Here is a 15,766-nt window from a genome sequence, read left to right as displayed (position 1 = left end):
GGACCACGTGAGAAACACTACCTTCTCCTGAACGCAGCTATGACAAAAGAAATGGTTAAGGAGGACCAAGGCTGAGCTAAACAACATGTCCATTCTTAGGGAGAAAGTGAAGATAGAAGTGGGATACCATTACCTCAGAGTCCTCCACAAAAGATTGAAGTGGAAATGCAACACACAGGCAGGACGGTACAGAGCATCTCTTCATCTCATGCACAGTGTGTACAGATCTGTCCTCAATCTGGTGTGTCTTGTGCAATAGGCAGATTAAGGCACTGTATGGCATTGAGGCAAAAATTAGCCTCATGTTCTTATTAAGCCATACAAACATGTTCCCAAACCAGTACTTCTACACTATAGTTATATGTCAGTTAACTTGAAACAATCTCAAATTAGTCTGAAGACATGCCCCATAATGTTAAATTAATTATTAAAACTGGTCTTCAGAGATAATGCTACTGTTTAGATGGTATGCAGAACATTCATAAATAAAATATGTTTTTAGTATTTTCAGTGGATTGTCTTGTGAGATCTTGTGGATTCAGTGATTGTGTAACATTTTCCATAGTTGTTTCTGTCACATACGAAGATGATTAAGTGACTCTGGCACTGTGTCTTGTTCACAGGATCTCTCAGTACCTGTATATGGGGGTATTTGACTGAGGTTCACATGAGCTCTACTAAACATTTCCAGTCATGTCTAAGGAAGTTCTTATGAAGGTACTTTTCTACTGCATACCCCCTCACCTTAGCACACAGTTTACACTATTTTGTTGACACTTCGCACACGTATGTCTCCAAAACTAATTCACATATAGCACAAGTGTAAATTAAATATTGTATTACAGGATACTATTTTTCATGTTGGGAAAGTAACCATCTGGCATCAGGCTGACCGCAGCTTTTGGTCTTTGATCCAACATTCATTGACACCAACAAGGTCACTCAGGCAGCTGACAGCTTCCCACACTGCCTTGTTCCTACCAGACTGTCCATGTGCATGTGTCCGTGTCCCTTGTTTACTTAACTGGCTCAGTGGCAATATTTAGTTTCATACTTGCATGGAAGCTGCACACACAATTTGAATAGCTGCTGCACATCTCATCCAAACGCTACATGACAAAATAGAGGATAATGGACAGCATCCAGAGCCTTGAATTATTCTGAAAAGAGGCACATAAAATATCACTTTACTGTTGTAATCACACCAGGTTTTCCCATCCTCAGAGCTCAGTGCAGCAGTATGTGGGTTTAATGGGATCGAGGGGGCTGCGGGTGGTAGCAGAGCGATAGCGGAGGAGCAGTGAGTGACTTTTTTTTGGGTTAATATGTAATTTTGGTGGAGCCAATCTTGGTAGAGGAATGGTAGGAGGGTAATGTATAGCCCAGGTGTTGCCTTTCAGTCCATTTATCTGCCTTTGCTAGTCTGCTGACCCTCGTCTGCAGGGACCTCCACATGCAGAGGATCACAGGGACCTCATTCAGGTTTGTAGTTTAGAATTTTGGGGGATTTTCTGTACATCTGTGCACAGTTGTGTCTGTAAAATAATCATTTTCTTCCACAGGTCCCACAGTGTCAGAGCTGGTGTTTGTCTCTGTCCCCCGGGCTCAGTAACTGGAATCTGTCCCTGCAGAGTGAAAGTGTGCAGGGCCTGGCTGGTTACTGCACCCAGGGGCCAGAATACTCTCCACAGGCCGGATACAATCCAATTCACACAAACTAATGTGACAAAATGTTCTGTCTGTCTTCAGGGCTTGAGTGGAGGATTTTTCTCGCTTTGGTTTTGCCAGATACTGCTGACATACAGAAACAGTTGTGCTGCCTCTTCTGCAGATGTGGAAAAACGTGTCCAAAGTATTCAGAGATGAGATCGTGTATGTAGCAGCAGCTGCAGAATGAACTCAGCTGTGCAGTCACAAATAAAACTGACAAGTCAAGTAAATGCGTTTTTAATATTCCACTTAAAATGTAGCTTCACTGAAAGTCATTACCACCAATCTGTGTTGTAGTTGCAGGTCAGTTCTGGCGCTTTTCTTGGGCATGTCTGTATCAAGACAATCTTAAATGCAGATGCCAATCTCTCGTTTTCCCGCATATCTGAACAAAAACAAACGTTAAACTGAAAGGTTGGATTTTGTTTATTTTTTCTGCTCCACTTGGTTCATCTTTAACAAGAAAACAAAATGCATCAAGACTGATTTTGTTTCAACATCTTGATTTGAACATGCCACTGCTTGAATATCACCCTTCAGCTGAGATAAAGAAATTAAAACTAAAATTTGTCAGGGTGAAAAGTTTCCCCCTGACAGCACCTCAGTCTGACCACTAGGTGGAGGAAGATGACAGAGTTAACATTGTGGGTGTGGTTAAATGTAAAGCCCATAGAAGTAAACAGAGTGGAATTCAGCAACTGGCCCTTAGATTTACCAAAAAAAAAACATGAACAATGTTTTTGCTGAGGCCTTTTATTTTGGTGCATGTACTTCTTTAGGCAGCAGCGTGACATGCAGCAGAAGTACTAAGTGCGTGGGTGAAGTGCTGAGCATGAAGACCCACTGGCATTTCGACTTTTGACCTTTGAAACACACCAAAACCAGTGATTTCATATTTTAAAAGCCTCATCTGCGGAATAAAAGCAAAGAGAACTTGCTCTGTGAAATAAATGTGCATAATATGTGGAGCAACTGAACTAACGTGGGTGTGCATGTGTTGTTTTTTAAATACTCTCATGGATTTTTAAAATAACCTGAGTAAATGATCCACTTGTTAAAACATCCCACTGTCAGTTTTGTTTTTCACTTTGTCTTTTCCACCAATATGACACTGCATTTTATGTGTGTGTGGGACACTTAACAGGATCACATCTGTGTCGTGTTTTGGAAGTATAACGTGTGCCCTCTCTGTCCTGTCATGTAACCACCTCACCTTTAACTCATGAGGCACATTTCAAAGATTCCACGGAACTATTATAAGACATCCCGGATGTTCCAGCTCACGCTTAAAAAACACCACACGGCACAATTCACAGGAGCCGAGTATCAGGTTTACACGCTGCAATACTTTGCGTCCTTTCCCCTCAGGAGCTGTTGGTTCTGGTGTAAATACTGCTCACAGCTGGGGAGTTTTCACACTGCTGCAGCTGTGAACAATGTTTATCCCTTTCTGTAGATTCTCCAACCAGCTGCTGCAGTTTGAACCCTGTGGAGTAAAGAAAGTGTGAAGGGGAAACTTCACCATGCTGCTCAAGTGTGGCAACGCCTTCTGCATTTTCTGCAGGGGAATGATATAGAACAGGGGTAGCCAACACTGTGCCCGCGGGCGCCTGGTTGCCCGCAGAGACCATGTGAGTTGCCCGCAACACATGTTCTAAAAATAACACTAGTCACCATGAAATTCCTTATAAAAAATTGTAGTTGCTGTTCTTTTTATATAAAAAAATACTTACATTAATGCAGATTTCAAATTACAGTATTTATGATAATTTAAAAAAAAAAAAAAAAAAAAAATGTCTTCGGTGTAAATGAACTTTCACCTTGCCCGAGTCAAAGTTCACTGCGCATGTCCAACCACCACGTCACTGCTGAAGCGTCCGGGCGCAGACACTTTGGGAAGCCAGATGTGGTTTTTACCCCCAAAACATGGCAGAAAAGCGAAAGAGAAAACACTATTTTGACGACGACTGGGAGGAAGAGTTCTTTTTCACGACAGTGAAGGATAAAAGTATGTGTCCTATTTGCGGGGCGACTATTGCGTCGGCAAAGCGGCACAATATGGAGAGACTCTACTTTAGCCGCTACGAAGCTTCCATGCTAACTAGCCACCTGGTAGCGCACATGGACTGTATGCACTATGGACAGGAAAAGCCCTGGACTTAAAGGCAGCTTTGGCATCTGCTACGCGACGAAAAGTTTCTTCGTGGAGAAAAATGTACCATTAAGAAAAGCTTGTTTAGTGATGACTGACGGGGCTCCTCCATGACGGGTCAGCATGCAGGCTTCATTGTACGATGCAGAGGTGATCCAGACTTCCCAACATTCCTACATTACCACTGCAGCATTCACCAGCAGGACATATGTATGTACAAAAGTGGCCGGATTTGATCATGTGATGACTCGTGTCGTGAAGATCATAAATGGCTCCAAAGCCAAACAACCAGGACATTGAAGGTGCTGCTGGAGGAGCTGTTAGCTGAACATGGTGACCTGTTACTACACACAGAAACCCCATGGATCAGCAGGGGACCAGTTTTGCAGCGTTTTTTGTCACTGTTGGCCGAAATCAAAGAGTTGATGCAGTCCAAAGGAGAAGACACCTTGCTGCTTGAGGACACTGAGTGAATTCTTGACCTTGCATTTTTAACGGACATCACTGGGAAACTGAAACATCTGAACTGTGAGCTGCAAGGTAAAGGTAAGACATGATAAGCTCTGCAATGCCAGGCTTCCCACTAACACACATTTACAGACAAAGAAAGAGGTAACACATGTTGTCATTCAAAACACCATGCCATTACACAAAAATGTGAAAAATAATTTGTTGAAAACATGTAATGATTTGTTGTTATGATCTGTTAAAAATGCTGCAATGCTGGTGAAAAATGCTGGTGATTAGTACTAATGTGATAGGATTAATTTCAAAATGAGAAAGAATTGATTATTTTTTCTTACATAACTGATAATTTGTACAAACATGGGACAGAGTTCATGAATTGTTCAAAAATGTTACAAAGGTAGTGGTTTACACAAATGAAGCATGATTTGATGACAGTTAATGATTTCCTAAAAATGTTAGAAGTGCTAATTTGCACAGAAATGTAACTGGTGTGATTTTGAACAAAATGCTGCAAATAGGCTGATTCATACAAAACTGCCAAGAAAGATATTTACCAAAGTTTCAGAGATGGGTTACCTCTGACTTTTAAATATTGGAACAGATTTCCATATATGTGTGTGTGTGTGTGTGTTTCCTACCGTCATTGTTGTGGAGATCGTCGTGAATAATTATTGTAAGGAATAATTAACATAAATGTGATCAGACAGTCTTTTTACATATTATTTTCATCATCATTATTATTGTTGTTTAAAGATGATGGCACAAGTTGGCTATTGAGGAAGTTTGTATCAAACAAGGTGCCCTTCATACAACTCAGTACCCTTGAAGTTGCTCTCAGGTTCAAAAAGGTTGGTGACCCCTGATGTAGAAGTTTTAAAGCTTTCCTTTAATAAACACAGGAGGAAAAAGTGTATAAAGTAACTGCAGAAGATTTCGGATGATCTGTAGTTGAGTTTTCAGTTTCTCCTTTACATATTAGCAGCTCTAGTATTATTTGTTGTACAGCTGTAATGTTAAAACTCGAGCACATTTATCTATGACTGGCATTTGGTTTTGGGGTTTCCAATAAAATGTTTTGTGCTACTCATGTTTCAACCAATGTATCATACTTTACACACCAGCTAGGTGCGAGCCACTAACCTGGCGGTGCCTCTTTAAATAGCCGGGGATGGCTTCCGCTGAGGAATGTGTGCTCCGGATGATGAAAGTGGTTTGCATTTTTGTTTCATTGCTGACCAGTCTAAAACGGGGGCACCCCTGATAGCTCCTCTCTTAAAATGCTGTCAAAGGTCAGTTCCTGAACCACAGGAGTCACATCCTCACAGTGAAAACAACGTTTTACACTCCTACTGCTCCCAAAACTACAGTCATTTATTCTGAATTCTCCTTCATGTAGAAATACTTTGTACACATTTACATTTTTCATTCAAGACAAACTGGTGTGATTTTTTTTCCCCCAAACAAACTATAAACACTCGATAGCATGTATCAAAGCTGACTAATTTACACTTACTAGATATGTTTCAGCGAAGACAGAGTGAGAAGTTCAGGTTTTCAATATTTAGAAGTGGAAAATGATGCCATAAATACATTAACACAAGCTTATCCTCATGAAAAGCTACAAAAATGATTAAAAAAAAGGAAATGTGGAGACGAATCAGTCCCATTAAATATTCAACCGCTGCACATTCAGGACTGTGCAGAGAATCTACTGTCCTGTTTCTCTCTAACAATAGAGATTCAGGTCATCGTGCAGTGGAAACGTCCAGCACAGTGGCTCGAGCCTGTCCAGAAAAATCTCCCTGCTTCAGCTTTGCCACCTCGCCCCCGATACCGGCAGGGCTGAGGGACCCACTGGCTGCACGGAGGTGGGAGGGGGGCATTCTATTCATACAGCCGTGGCCTAAATTAGGCCTTCATAACCTCTTCCAAAAATAACAAAGAGAGCAAGACGGCAAGAGAAACTGAGAGATAAGGTCTGTGCTCATATCGGCCGTGTGCAGAGTGAAGAAGGTCTATGTTGGCGTTTGTGTGTTTTCCCTGCAGCGAGGGCTGATGAAGGATTAGTACATCGCATCCTCGTATATGTCCGTCCGCAGACAGAAGAGGATCCCTCCGCCCAGCATGAAGATGGTGGCTCCCCAGCCGAGCCCGTAGCCCCAGTTGAACTCATGATAGGTCTGCAGAACGGTTCCGTCGATGAACTTGATCGGGTAGAGGACCAGAGCGCAGGCCTGCAGAACCACTGGAACCAGAGTCACACACGAGAAATATTATTTTAGATGTTGATTATTCTGTGCATTATTTTCTCGAGTAATCAGTCAGTTGTTTTGGTCTATAAAATGACTGAAATGGTCAAAAATGTCAGTCAGTGTTTCCCAAAGCCCAAGATGACATCCTTAAATATCTCATTAATACCAAAACCCAAAGATGTTCAATTTACTGTCATAAAGGACTAAAGAAACAAGAAACCTTTAAATTAGAAGAAGCTGGAGTAGGAGGACTCAAAGCAATAATAACTAATCAAAATTTGTTATCACTTAATGTAAAAGATAACACCTAATCAGTTCATGACTAATAACTGCAGCAAAACATATAAGCAGAGCTCAGAACTTTACCTGTTATTGTTTTTATTATTACTTGATGAATTGATGATGAGCTATGAGCAGTAAATTCAATATATTTGGGGTCTGAATTGCTGGTGAGAGAAACAACCAATTCAAAGATCATCTTCCATTTTAATATGAAAATATGCTCCTCTAATGTTTATTTTTTTAAAGATATTTACACAGTATATATTTGTCTTTTTTTAATCTTCATTCATCCTTTATATGGAAATAGTGAGATGTGTAGCATCTGAAAAACAAATCTTTAAATCTTGATTAACCTTGATACCACTGGTGCAGTCATCACTACCACTTTTAGAACTGCTACTATTACTACAATTGATGCAGCTGTAATATAATACCACTGGAAGTAAACATAGCACGGGTTTAGTTTTACCCAATATTATTTTGCATGCCTTGTGTCTGCCCTTGTTTTTTTGTCTGTTTTAATCATACCACTAATAATATTCCTTACTGTTGTGTCCTCCTCTTGATATCAGTTATTTGCTCTTTAATTGTTAAGATTTCTTCTCTCCGCTTTACTTATTCCTTTTGTCCAACTCTGAATTTTACGCATTCTTTTCAAGATGAAAGGATGATCAGGTGTCTTTGAAGTGGGATTGTATGAGGTAGTGATTAATAGTCAGCATAATAACTAAAGTAGATGACAGTTGATCTGCCCACAGTTTGGAGAAGCAGAGAGAAGGACTACTACACTAGAGACAAAAGATAATTCCAAGCAATTCTGTAAAAAGGTTATTGGGAATGCAGTTAAATCCAACATTAGGTAAAGGAAGGAATATGGCAGCTATCTAGATCTGCCTAGAAAAGGATGCCCTCAAAAACTCAGTGACTATACGAGAAAAAGGCGACTGAGAGGCTACCTAGACACTTATGATTCCTCTGAAGGAGTTACAAGCTTCAGCAGCTGAGATGGGAGAGGCTGAGCATACAACAACTGTCACCAGTCAAAGTCTTATGGGAGAGTGGCAAAGAGAAAGCCACTGTTGAAAAAAGCTCATAGTAAATCTTAAATAGAGAGACCAGAAGGCATGTGAGAGATGCCAAAATTAAGCTTTTTGGCCATCAGACTATGCATTATGTTTTGGTGGATTTAAAACACCGCAAGCATGGTGGTGGCAGCATCATGACGTGGGGATGCTTCTCAGCAGCAGGTAGAGGGTAAAATGAATGCAGCAAAGTTTAGGGAAATCCTGGAGGACAACTCGATGAGATTTGTTTTCCCACAAGACAATGGCCTGAAGCTTACAGAAAAAGCTACACTGAAATGGTTTAAAGACAACAATCTCAGTGTTCTGTAGTGGACTGAGTCAGAGGCCAGACTTCAATCCAGTAGAGAATTTGTAGCTGGAATTGAAAACGACTGTTCATACATGAGCTGTAACCTTAAAGAGCTTGGGCAAGGGTAAAAGGTGTAAAATTGCACTGTCCAGATGTGCAAGGCTGACTTGAAGGGGGTGCATACGTATGTAATCACTTTATGCTTTATATTTTCAATAAATTTACATGACTTTGTAGAAATCTTATTTCACATGGACACTAGAGTCATTTTGGTCAATTTTTCAGCTGAAAAACTGACCACGACTGAATGTTGAAAAGCAATAAAAGGGGAAAACTTTCAAGGGGGGTGAATACTTTTTATAAGCACCGTGTATTCAGACTATTTTCACAGCTTCAACTTTCCGTCAGCCCTTTTTGACAGGGAACTGAAGCAGTTATATTGCTCTCTTCAAAGCCACCAGACTCTCTTGACAAAAGTAGCAGTAGTTTCATCTTGCAGAAAACAACCTCTGCCTTGGTTGGTTAGTTGGTTTATGTTGCTGTGTGACTTTAGAGTTTTAACATGTTTGCTCAGATACAAACTAACACATTTAACAGTATGTCAGACAAACCTGCCATCTACTGGAGGGAAAATACTGACTATGGATAAGTACTGCATATAATCTCACTTCAAAGAAACTCAGCTATCCCTTTAATCCTTCTTTTTATGCATTCTTTACTTCTCATTTCATAGCATTACAAGAAATACTTGTCCTTTCATCTTCTGCAAGCCATTTAAAGTTAGTGAAAATGCGTCAGTAATGGCCTTGTTCGTCTGAAAACACAGATCTGATGACTGCTGCTGCAAAGTGCAAACTTGTCCGAAGGTGGTTATGAAAAGAACCTGAAGGATACGAATGGAGGTGGAAGGCGGGTTTTTTTGTGTCTGCAAAAAGAGCCCACGGCCACTGAAGGTAACCAGAGAATGGTTATATAAAGTGATTATCTTCCTCGTGTCAGTGTTTCAGCTACTTCAGATGACTTCATCATAATACGTCACTATATATTCACCATCACATGAATGACTGAACGCTTTCAGGAGCCCGTAGATGAAAACAAATATGTGTCAAAACAGGTTTATGTAAATTTGGTCCCATTACGCTTTATCCTATTTACTTCTGGTGTGAATCTGTAGTAGCACAGTGTTTAATACTTTACTGATTGGATGGAAACAACAAATATGATAATTCAGCACTCAAAATGGTTATAAAACAAAAACTGTGCATTAAACAATAGCAAGATAGAATTATCCTTTTTAGCATTTTCAAGCCCTTCTCAAGTCGCACCAAAAAGTGCTTTAGCAAGATAAAAGATATGTTTAAGCATTAATGCCTTTTTGTTTCTTTTCTAGTCTGACATCTCCAAAAAAAAAGACAAAAATGCCTTTCAAAACCATCTTTGTATGACACACCTCTCTGTGGGTTTCTTGCTCAGTGGAAACTGAGTGCTTTCTGAAGTGGCCTGTTTTTTGTTCCCTTACAGTCACTGACTTCAACAGCATATTTTAGGACCCTACAGTAAACCCCTGTAGCTCCAACATTTTGTGAAATGTGAGACAATTTCAAATAATCGTCATTATTCTTTCAATCTCAGCATTACACAATGGAAATGACCCTGAACAGTTACTTTGCTGGGAATCATTTTTCCTTTACGTCACTCAGGACCAAGAGCCCCTTGTGCGTACGATCAAAGGCGTGCTGCGGTCGACTCTCATGCCAACAAATTCAGTTCCTCCTCATGCCTGCTAGGTGACTCCTGAGGAAAAGGACTTTGTGTAACTATGGCTCCACCTTTCCTTCCTACAGGACGGAACAGTGAGTGTGCAGGAGAAATGACGGTAGCCTGAGACAGCGGTGGTGTTGATGGAGTCCAGACTGAGCTCGCAGCCTGCTGAGGTCATATTTCTGGACAGAAAATAAATACCACACAGTCACAGTCCTGCCAAGGGGCGTTTAACAGTCCAAGCGTTCTGCTGCTGCTCTGCTGAGGACTGTGCGCCCGTGTGGAGACCTTATTCTTGCAAGCCTCTTAAAGCAATTACACACAGGAAAGGATAACACAGCCTTCCCACGATTTTCAGCAAATGGCTAACAGTCAAAGCCACTGAGTCGACTACACTGGTCCTCTGTGGCTGGTGTTTGCAGAGACAGAAAAAGACAAGCGTTCCTTTACAAGCTGCCTTCAGTCGCCTTCAATGGCAAATTGTTATTTTATGCAGATCTATACTGAGAACAGAATGCTTGTGTGCATTTTAAAACAAACTTAATGATGTCTTTCCACACACCAGGCATCTGAAACAATGGACACACCACAGCGGATCAGGGGCTGAGGAGGATATTGTCTTTGTGTTATGTTAAAAAAAACTTCACATTTTTTTCTCGCTAAGAGTTTCTGTGAATGCCAGTTTAAAGAGCCCATATTATGCACATTTATAAGTTTATAGTTTCATAATTGGGGGTCTACTCAAACATGTTTGCTTACTTTAATGTTAGAAAAACACTTTATTGTACATTGCTGCAGCAGCTCTGTCTGAAACGCTCCGTTTTAGCTCCCATCTCTTTAAGGATTCCTCCCAAAAGCCCAGTGCTCTGATTGGTCAGCCGGGCTCATGATAACAAGACAACATTGGTTATTCACCATAATCCCAGATCTACAAATATATGGATGTAGTCCTAGCAGAAGTCCTAGTAGCTAGTCCTAGTAGCATGTGTTACAAATGTGCAAATGTGTTACATAGTGACATAGATAAGTAACATAAAAAAAGCCTCGACTTCATATGAGGCATTTCCTGTATGTGTTTTCTGTGGGAAGGAAACTCCCTTTTGGTGCTGACTTTATATCTCTATTACATGCACATTAAAGCTATAGCATAGTGAAAGAAAAAGAAAACCCTAAAAGCATATGGGCTCTTTAATATGAAGCTATATGTGCAAACTTTTGAAATACCTAATGAGGAAACAGCTAGCCTATCTCTACCTAAAGGTAAGAAAATCCACCTATCATCTTCAACCCACAAATTAAACATCTTCTTCATGTACTGGTTTTATGGGGTGTTTAGAGACAGGCTGGCTGTTTCCCCTGTTTAAAGGCTAAAGTATGAGTTTCTAAAAACTGCAAACTATTTCTTTAAGTTTAATCTAGAGGCACAGAGTAAAACTGCAGGAGAGGTGAATTTGCAATGCTCAACAGGATATCTGTTTCTTATATAATCCAGTTTTATTTTGGAAACTGGCAAACCTGGAACTGGGCACGAGTTAAGTAGTTGTAAGTGGTTAGTGTTTCATCACTGTAAAAGAAAGCACACACTGTGAGTCAGTTATTACATTGTATGGAACAATGTGTCTTGGCCCTTCATTTTAATGATATGTTTTATACATAGATCCTCCCTCATCACTGTCAAAATCTGGCTTCACCCCGAGGACCTTCTCACAAAGCATGCAGCAGCAGCAGCAGTCCAGCTATGAGGCAGTGCTGGGCAAGGAGTCTGTGGTGGCTTTCTTTTTTTTCCTCTCAGTGACTTCACTTTGTTGGTAAGTCTGCAAATTCTGCGGCTGTTTTTTCTTGGCTCATGAGGCGGCAGCGCTCCAGATTCCACACCACAGAAAAAATGAGCTCAACCAGCGAGCCTCGTTCAGCTGCGTCTTTTCCTTCTGCGTCTTTCTATTCAATGCGAGCAGTGGAATGAGAAAAACATGCCTATACGGAAACTATTGTGGCGAATGCTTCTGTACCATCTTTGTGCATCCACATGTGCGTAACCACGACGTGCTGGAACACTGGATAAGAATTCAAACAGAGTGGAGAAGAGTTTTGAGGTGTTTGTCTTAATGGCGACGTACCTGCAGTGAAGAGGAACACCGCCACAGTGCGGTAGTGTTGTCTCTGGGTGCCTCTACACAGGGAGATGAGGGCCACCAGAAAGGCCACCAGAGTTGCGACCGCTCCGGTCCCCAGCAGCACCAGGGTGGCAATCTGCCAGTCTGCAGGACAGGACACACCGCAGGTTAGAGAGGAGCACCAGGCGCAACAACAAAAGCTCGATTCACAGGACAGCAGCGTTGAATTGAACCGCTGTGTTGACAAACACAAAACAAGAGCTGATCCCACACAGAGAGGTGAATGGAGCAGAACGGACTGAGGCCTGCACCAGAGATCCACTCCATCGGGAATAAAAATGACAAGAACCTGAAACTCAGAAGACACAGAATCAATTGAAAAACATCCATGTTGCTATAGAAATCTCTATATAGTGGATATTTTTTAACATCTTATTCTATTTTTCAACATCTTATTCTATTTTTCAATCAGTTTTTAATTTTATTCTTCATTTTCAACTCTATTTAGTGGCATATCGTCAGTGTTTTATTGTATTTCTATGGGATTTTTACATGTGAACATACATAAACATGAGCCGACGTGTTTGTTAATATTTCCTCGGAGGTTTTGGTTCATGGAGTTTCTACTTGCCAGGCTTTTCCATCTTGTTTCCTCAGCGGTGGCTTTTTAGCACCACATTTATTCTATTTATTCCAAGTTGCTGGAAAAGTAAAACTCATCATCCTTCCGAGGAAAGATCTCCACAACGTCAGCTTGTTATAACAGCACTGCCGTTTAATTCTCCATTTATACCGCAAAGTGTTGATGCAGACTCTGAAACCAGAAATGTATTCAGCAGAAAATGTTTTATTCTTCCATCCGTGCTCGCATTGTGTTTTTTCTCTCTTTGATGTCCCACTTGTCAGTGTCAGTAGAAAGCTCAGCCTCAAAAGGCTTGACTCAAAAGCAGAATTTGCATTTTGGTGACGTTAACAAGCTCGGCGTACAATCGGATGTCTCCCTCTCTCTCTGAGCTTCTGGTTCGTTTGTCTCCAGGATGGTAAAAGGAAACACTTCCCCGCTGACATCTGAACTCAATTTGATTCAACCTTCAGGAAATCTTTTCTTCTCCCATCTTTAGCCCATTATGCGGTTATAATTTTGGTTTGGACACACACGAAAAACAGTTCTCACATTGCAAGTGTATTTTTCTAAGCAGAAAGTCACGATACAGTTTTTATTATTCCAGTCACCTGCAATTTATCCCTGTATTGAACTGCGTCCAAGTGATGTCACTCTAAAGAAATCCAAGAATGAGAATATGTGCACGATCGGTCTGCGGTGGCTTTTGGGCGAACTGCACCTTTAACCTCAACACACCCCTCCACTGTTGTTTTAATGAGCCCTGCAGACACTCAGCAACAAACCCGCCTCCTATTCACCCGACACATTCCACAATATCAGAGCGGTCAGTCACACCGGCCTGCCTCTGACTCTCTGAAGCCCTGCCAGTTTGTATCAGTGATGTTAATAAACTCGCACAAAAAGTCCTAAAATACGCTTTAGGGAAGCAGTGCTAAACGCCCTTCAAATTTGTACCCCATTTTAAAATGTTTAGTCTTTTTATTACTACTTTAACAGTCAACAACTGTATGTTTAATAGTAAGTTCCAGTAAGTAAAAAAAAACAACCTTACTGTACCAGCAGCTAAAAGCTCCCAAATCTGGTACATATAATGCAGATTTGCCTCCCTTGTGGGTAAAAGAAGGGGGTCGGGGGCTTTAACTCTGCTGCCACAGCTTCTCTGCTTGACAAAAGGCAACCTGGTGAGGTCGATAATGGTGAAGATGCTGAATGTGTCTCTTCACTGAAATTCTTCTGCCTGCTAGAGTGGGTTAACTGTTTGTGCGCCAAACTGTGCTTCTACAACATGTGATCATTTCTTCTGTTACATCCCAAACACAGACAGGGAGCAAGAAATAATGTAAAAGCATCAGGTATTTATTTATTTTGCTGGCTGATTTATCGGTTTAAATTAGAGCTCAGTCATCTCATAAATCAGTGAAATCTTGCTTCATGAGTCAAGCATCACAATGTGTTTGTCACAGTGACGCCACGTCACTTCTCTGGTATGAACAGGAAATGTATCAGCAGCATGAGGACGCCTGAATGCCTCAGCTGCTGACCAACAAGCCAAATAAAACAAACTCAGTCTCTGGAGGATGGTTTGTACACTTCAGCATCCTCGAGGTTGATTTTAAATCGAACGTATGCATCAATACTTTGTATGTTGTTAGTGTTTTATTGTGTTTCTGATATTTCTTCCATGAGAACGTCATTTATCACTGCGATGGTAACATCACATGGAAGTAAACGCGTTCAGTAGTTTCCTGCTTGCCAGTATTTTCCAACCATGACGGCTTTTTAACACAATTATTTATTCCATTAAACTGCAGTTGCACCTGCTGGAAAACTAAAACGCATCATTCTGACATGGGAACACCTCCACAACATCAGCTTGAAAAAACAGCCCATTTTAAACCTATTTCTGAACTGAACTAAACTCAGAAATACAGAAATAATGTATTTAAAAGGGGGAAAAAAAACCACATATTAATCAGCCATTTGCTAACTGGTCATTTACAGTAACAATGGAACTCTGTATTAGTGGCTGCAGCACCAAGCCAATTAAAACTGTCTGGGGGATGATGATGGTTTGCACAGTTCAACATCCCCTTTGTTTATTTTAAGCATGTGCAGCATAACAGACCCTGAAAACCAGCAGCTACTGATGATTCCCTCATGTACAAACCTCCACAGCCCAACCACAATCATCCCATATCACATGGAAGTACTTTATAAATACCTTCAGACTGCAACTTTCTTCACCTTCTGTGGGACAAAAGCTCGCAATCTGTCCAGTAGCTTTTCCTCATCGCCGTAACAACAACATCCCAACTCCAAGGACGCACAGTTACAACAACAGTAAACAAACCAGAAGGTGCAAAAACAAACCAGAAGGTGTAAAAACAAACAAAGCGCTGCTTCCTTACCAGATGCGAGGGTGGAGAAGCAGCTCCACGGAGCCTCCTCGGTGGGATGCCGGGCCTCGGACTGGGAGCAGGACTCCCACAGAGACTGGGAGAAGTGGTCGGCGGTGACCCAGGCCGGGCTGAGCAGAGCCACCACGTCCAGACACAGAGCCAGGAAGACGCAGAGCAGCGCGATCAGCTTGAAGGGTCGGAACACATAAACCTCGTTCACAGACATCTTTCATCCGGATACACGAGCTGCAGGTCCGTCTGCTGCCTCCGCTAAAGCCTTTACTGCTCTCACCGTGTTTCTGTCCAGCTGGGACAGTTTAACTGGAGACACCCCCCCCCCCCCCCCCCCGGACGGGCCTTTCAAAATAAATGCTCTTGTGCCGGGCCACGTGAAGAGGAACAAAAATGTTCTATTCTATTCTATATGCATGCTATACCATTACATAACATTAATATTTTGACTTTAAATAGATGTTTAATATCTCATTTTATAAATTACAATATTATCTTTCTATTCTTTTCTTTTTTATATATATATATATATATATATATATATATATATATATATATATATAGATAGATAGATAGATAGATAGATAGATAGATAGATAGATAGATAGATAGATAGA

At 41.1% G+C, this 15,766-nt stretch overlaps 1 protein-coding gene and 1 long non-coding RNA gene across 2 annotated transcripts; one reads left to right on the top strand and one right to left on the bottom strand.

The window, feature by feature from the left end:
* The first annotated feature begins 1,408 nt into the window (after positions 1-1,408).
* Positions 1,409-5,413, top strand: LOC118470899 (uncharacterized). The gene is made up of 2 exons (XR_004848080.2): positions 1,409-1,482; positions 1,750-5,413. It is a non-coding gene; the product is annotated as an uncharacterized LOC118470899 (long non-coding RNA).
* Positions 5,414-5,677: 264 nt separating this feature from the next.
* LOC111574268 (transmembrane protein 47-like) lies at positions 5,678-15,447 on the bottom strand. Its single transcript, XM_023278775.3, has 3 exons — positions 15,147-15,447; positions 12,117-12,257; positions 5,678-6,575 (listed from the first exon to the last, which is right to left on the bottom strand). The coding sequence occupies exons 1-3, from the start codon at positions 15,361-15,363 to the stop codon at positions 6,394-6,396; spliced, it is 540 nt and encodes a 179-aa protein (XP_023134543.2). The 5' UTR covers positions 15,364-15,447; the 3' UTR covers positions 5,678-6,393.
* Positions 15,448-15,766: the final 319 nt, after the last annotated feature.

Source organism: Amphiprion ocellaris, chromosome 14 (assembly GCF_022539595.1).
Source record: "Amphiprion ocellaris isolate individual 3 ecotype Okinawa chromosome 14, ASM2253959v1, whole genome shotgun sequence".
In the NCBI taxonomy this organism is placed as follows: domain Eukaryota; kingdom Metazoa; phylum Chordata; class Actinopteri; family Pomacentridae; genus Amphiprion; species Amphiprion ocellaris.
The sequence above is the reverse complement of the archived record's forward strand: the minus strand, read 5'-3'. Positions and strand labels throughout refer to the sequence as shown.

Coding starts and splice junctions, on each gene's coding strand:
- LOC111574268 (XM_023278775.3), bottom strand. CDS start 15,363: ATGTCTGTGAACGAGGTTTATGTGTTCCGACCCTTCAAGCTGATCGCG. Junction 12,258..15,146: donor CTTCTCCACCCTCGCATCTG/GTAAGGAAGCAG, acceptor CCTGTCCTGCAG/ACTGGCAGATTGCCACCCTG. Junction 6,576..12,116: donor GGTGTTCCTCTTCACTGCAG/GTACGTCGCCAT, acceptor CTCTGGTTCCAG/TGGTTCTGCAGGCCTGCGCT.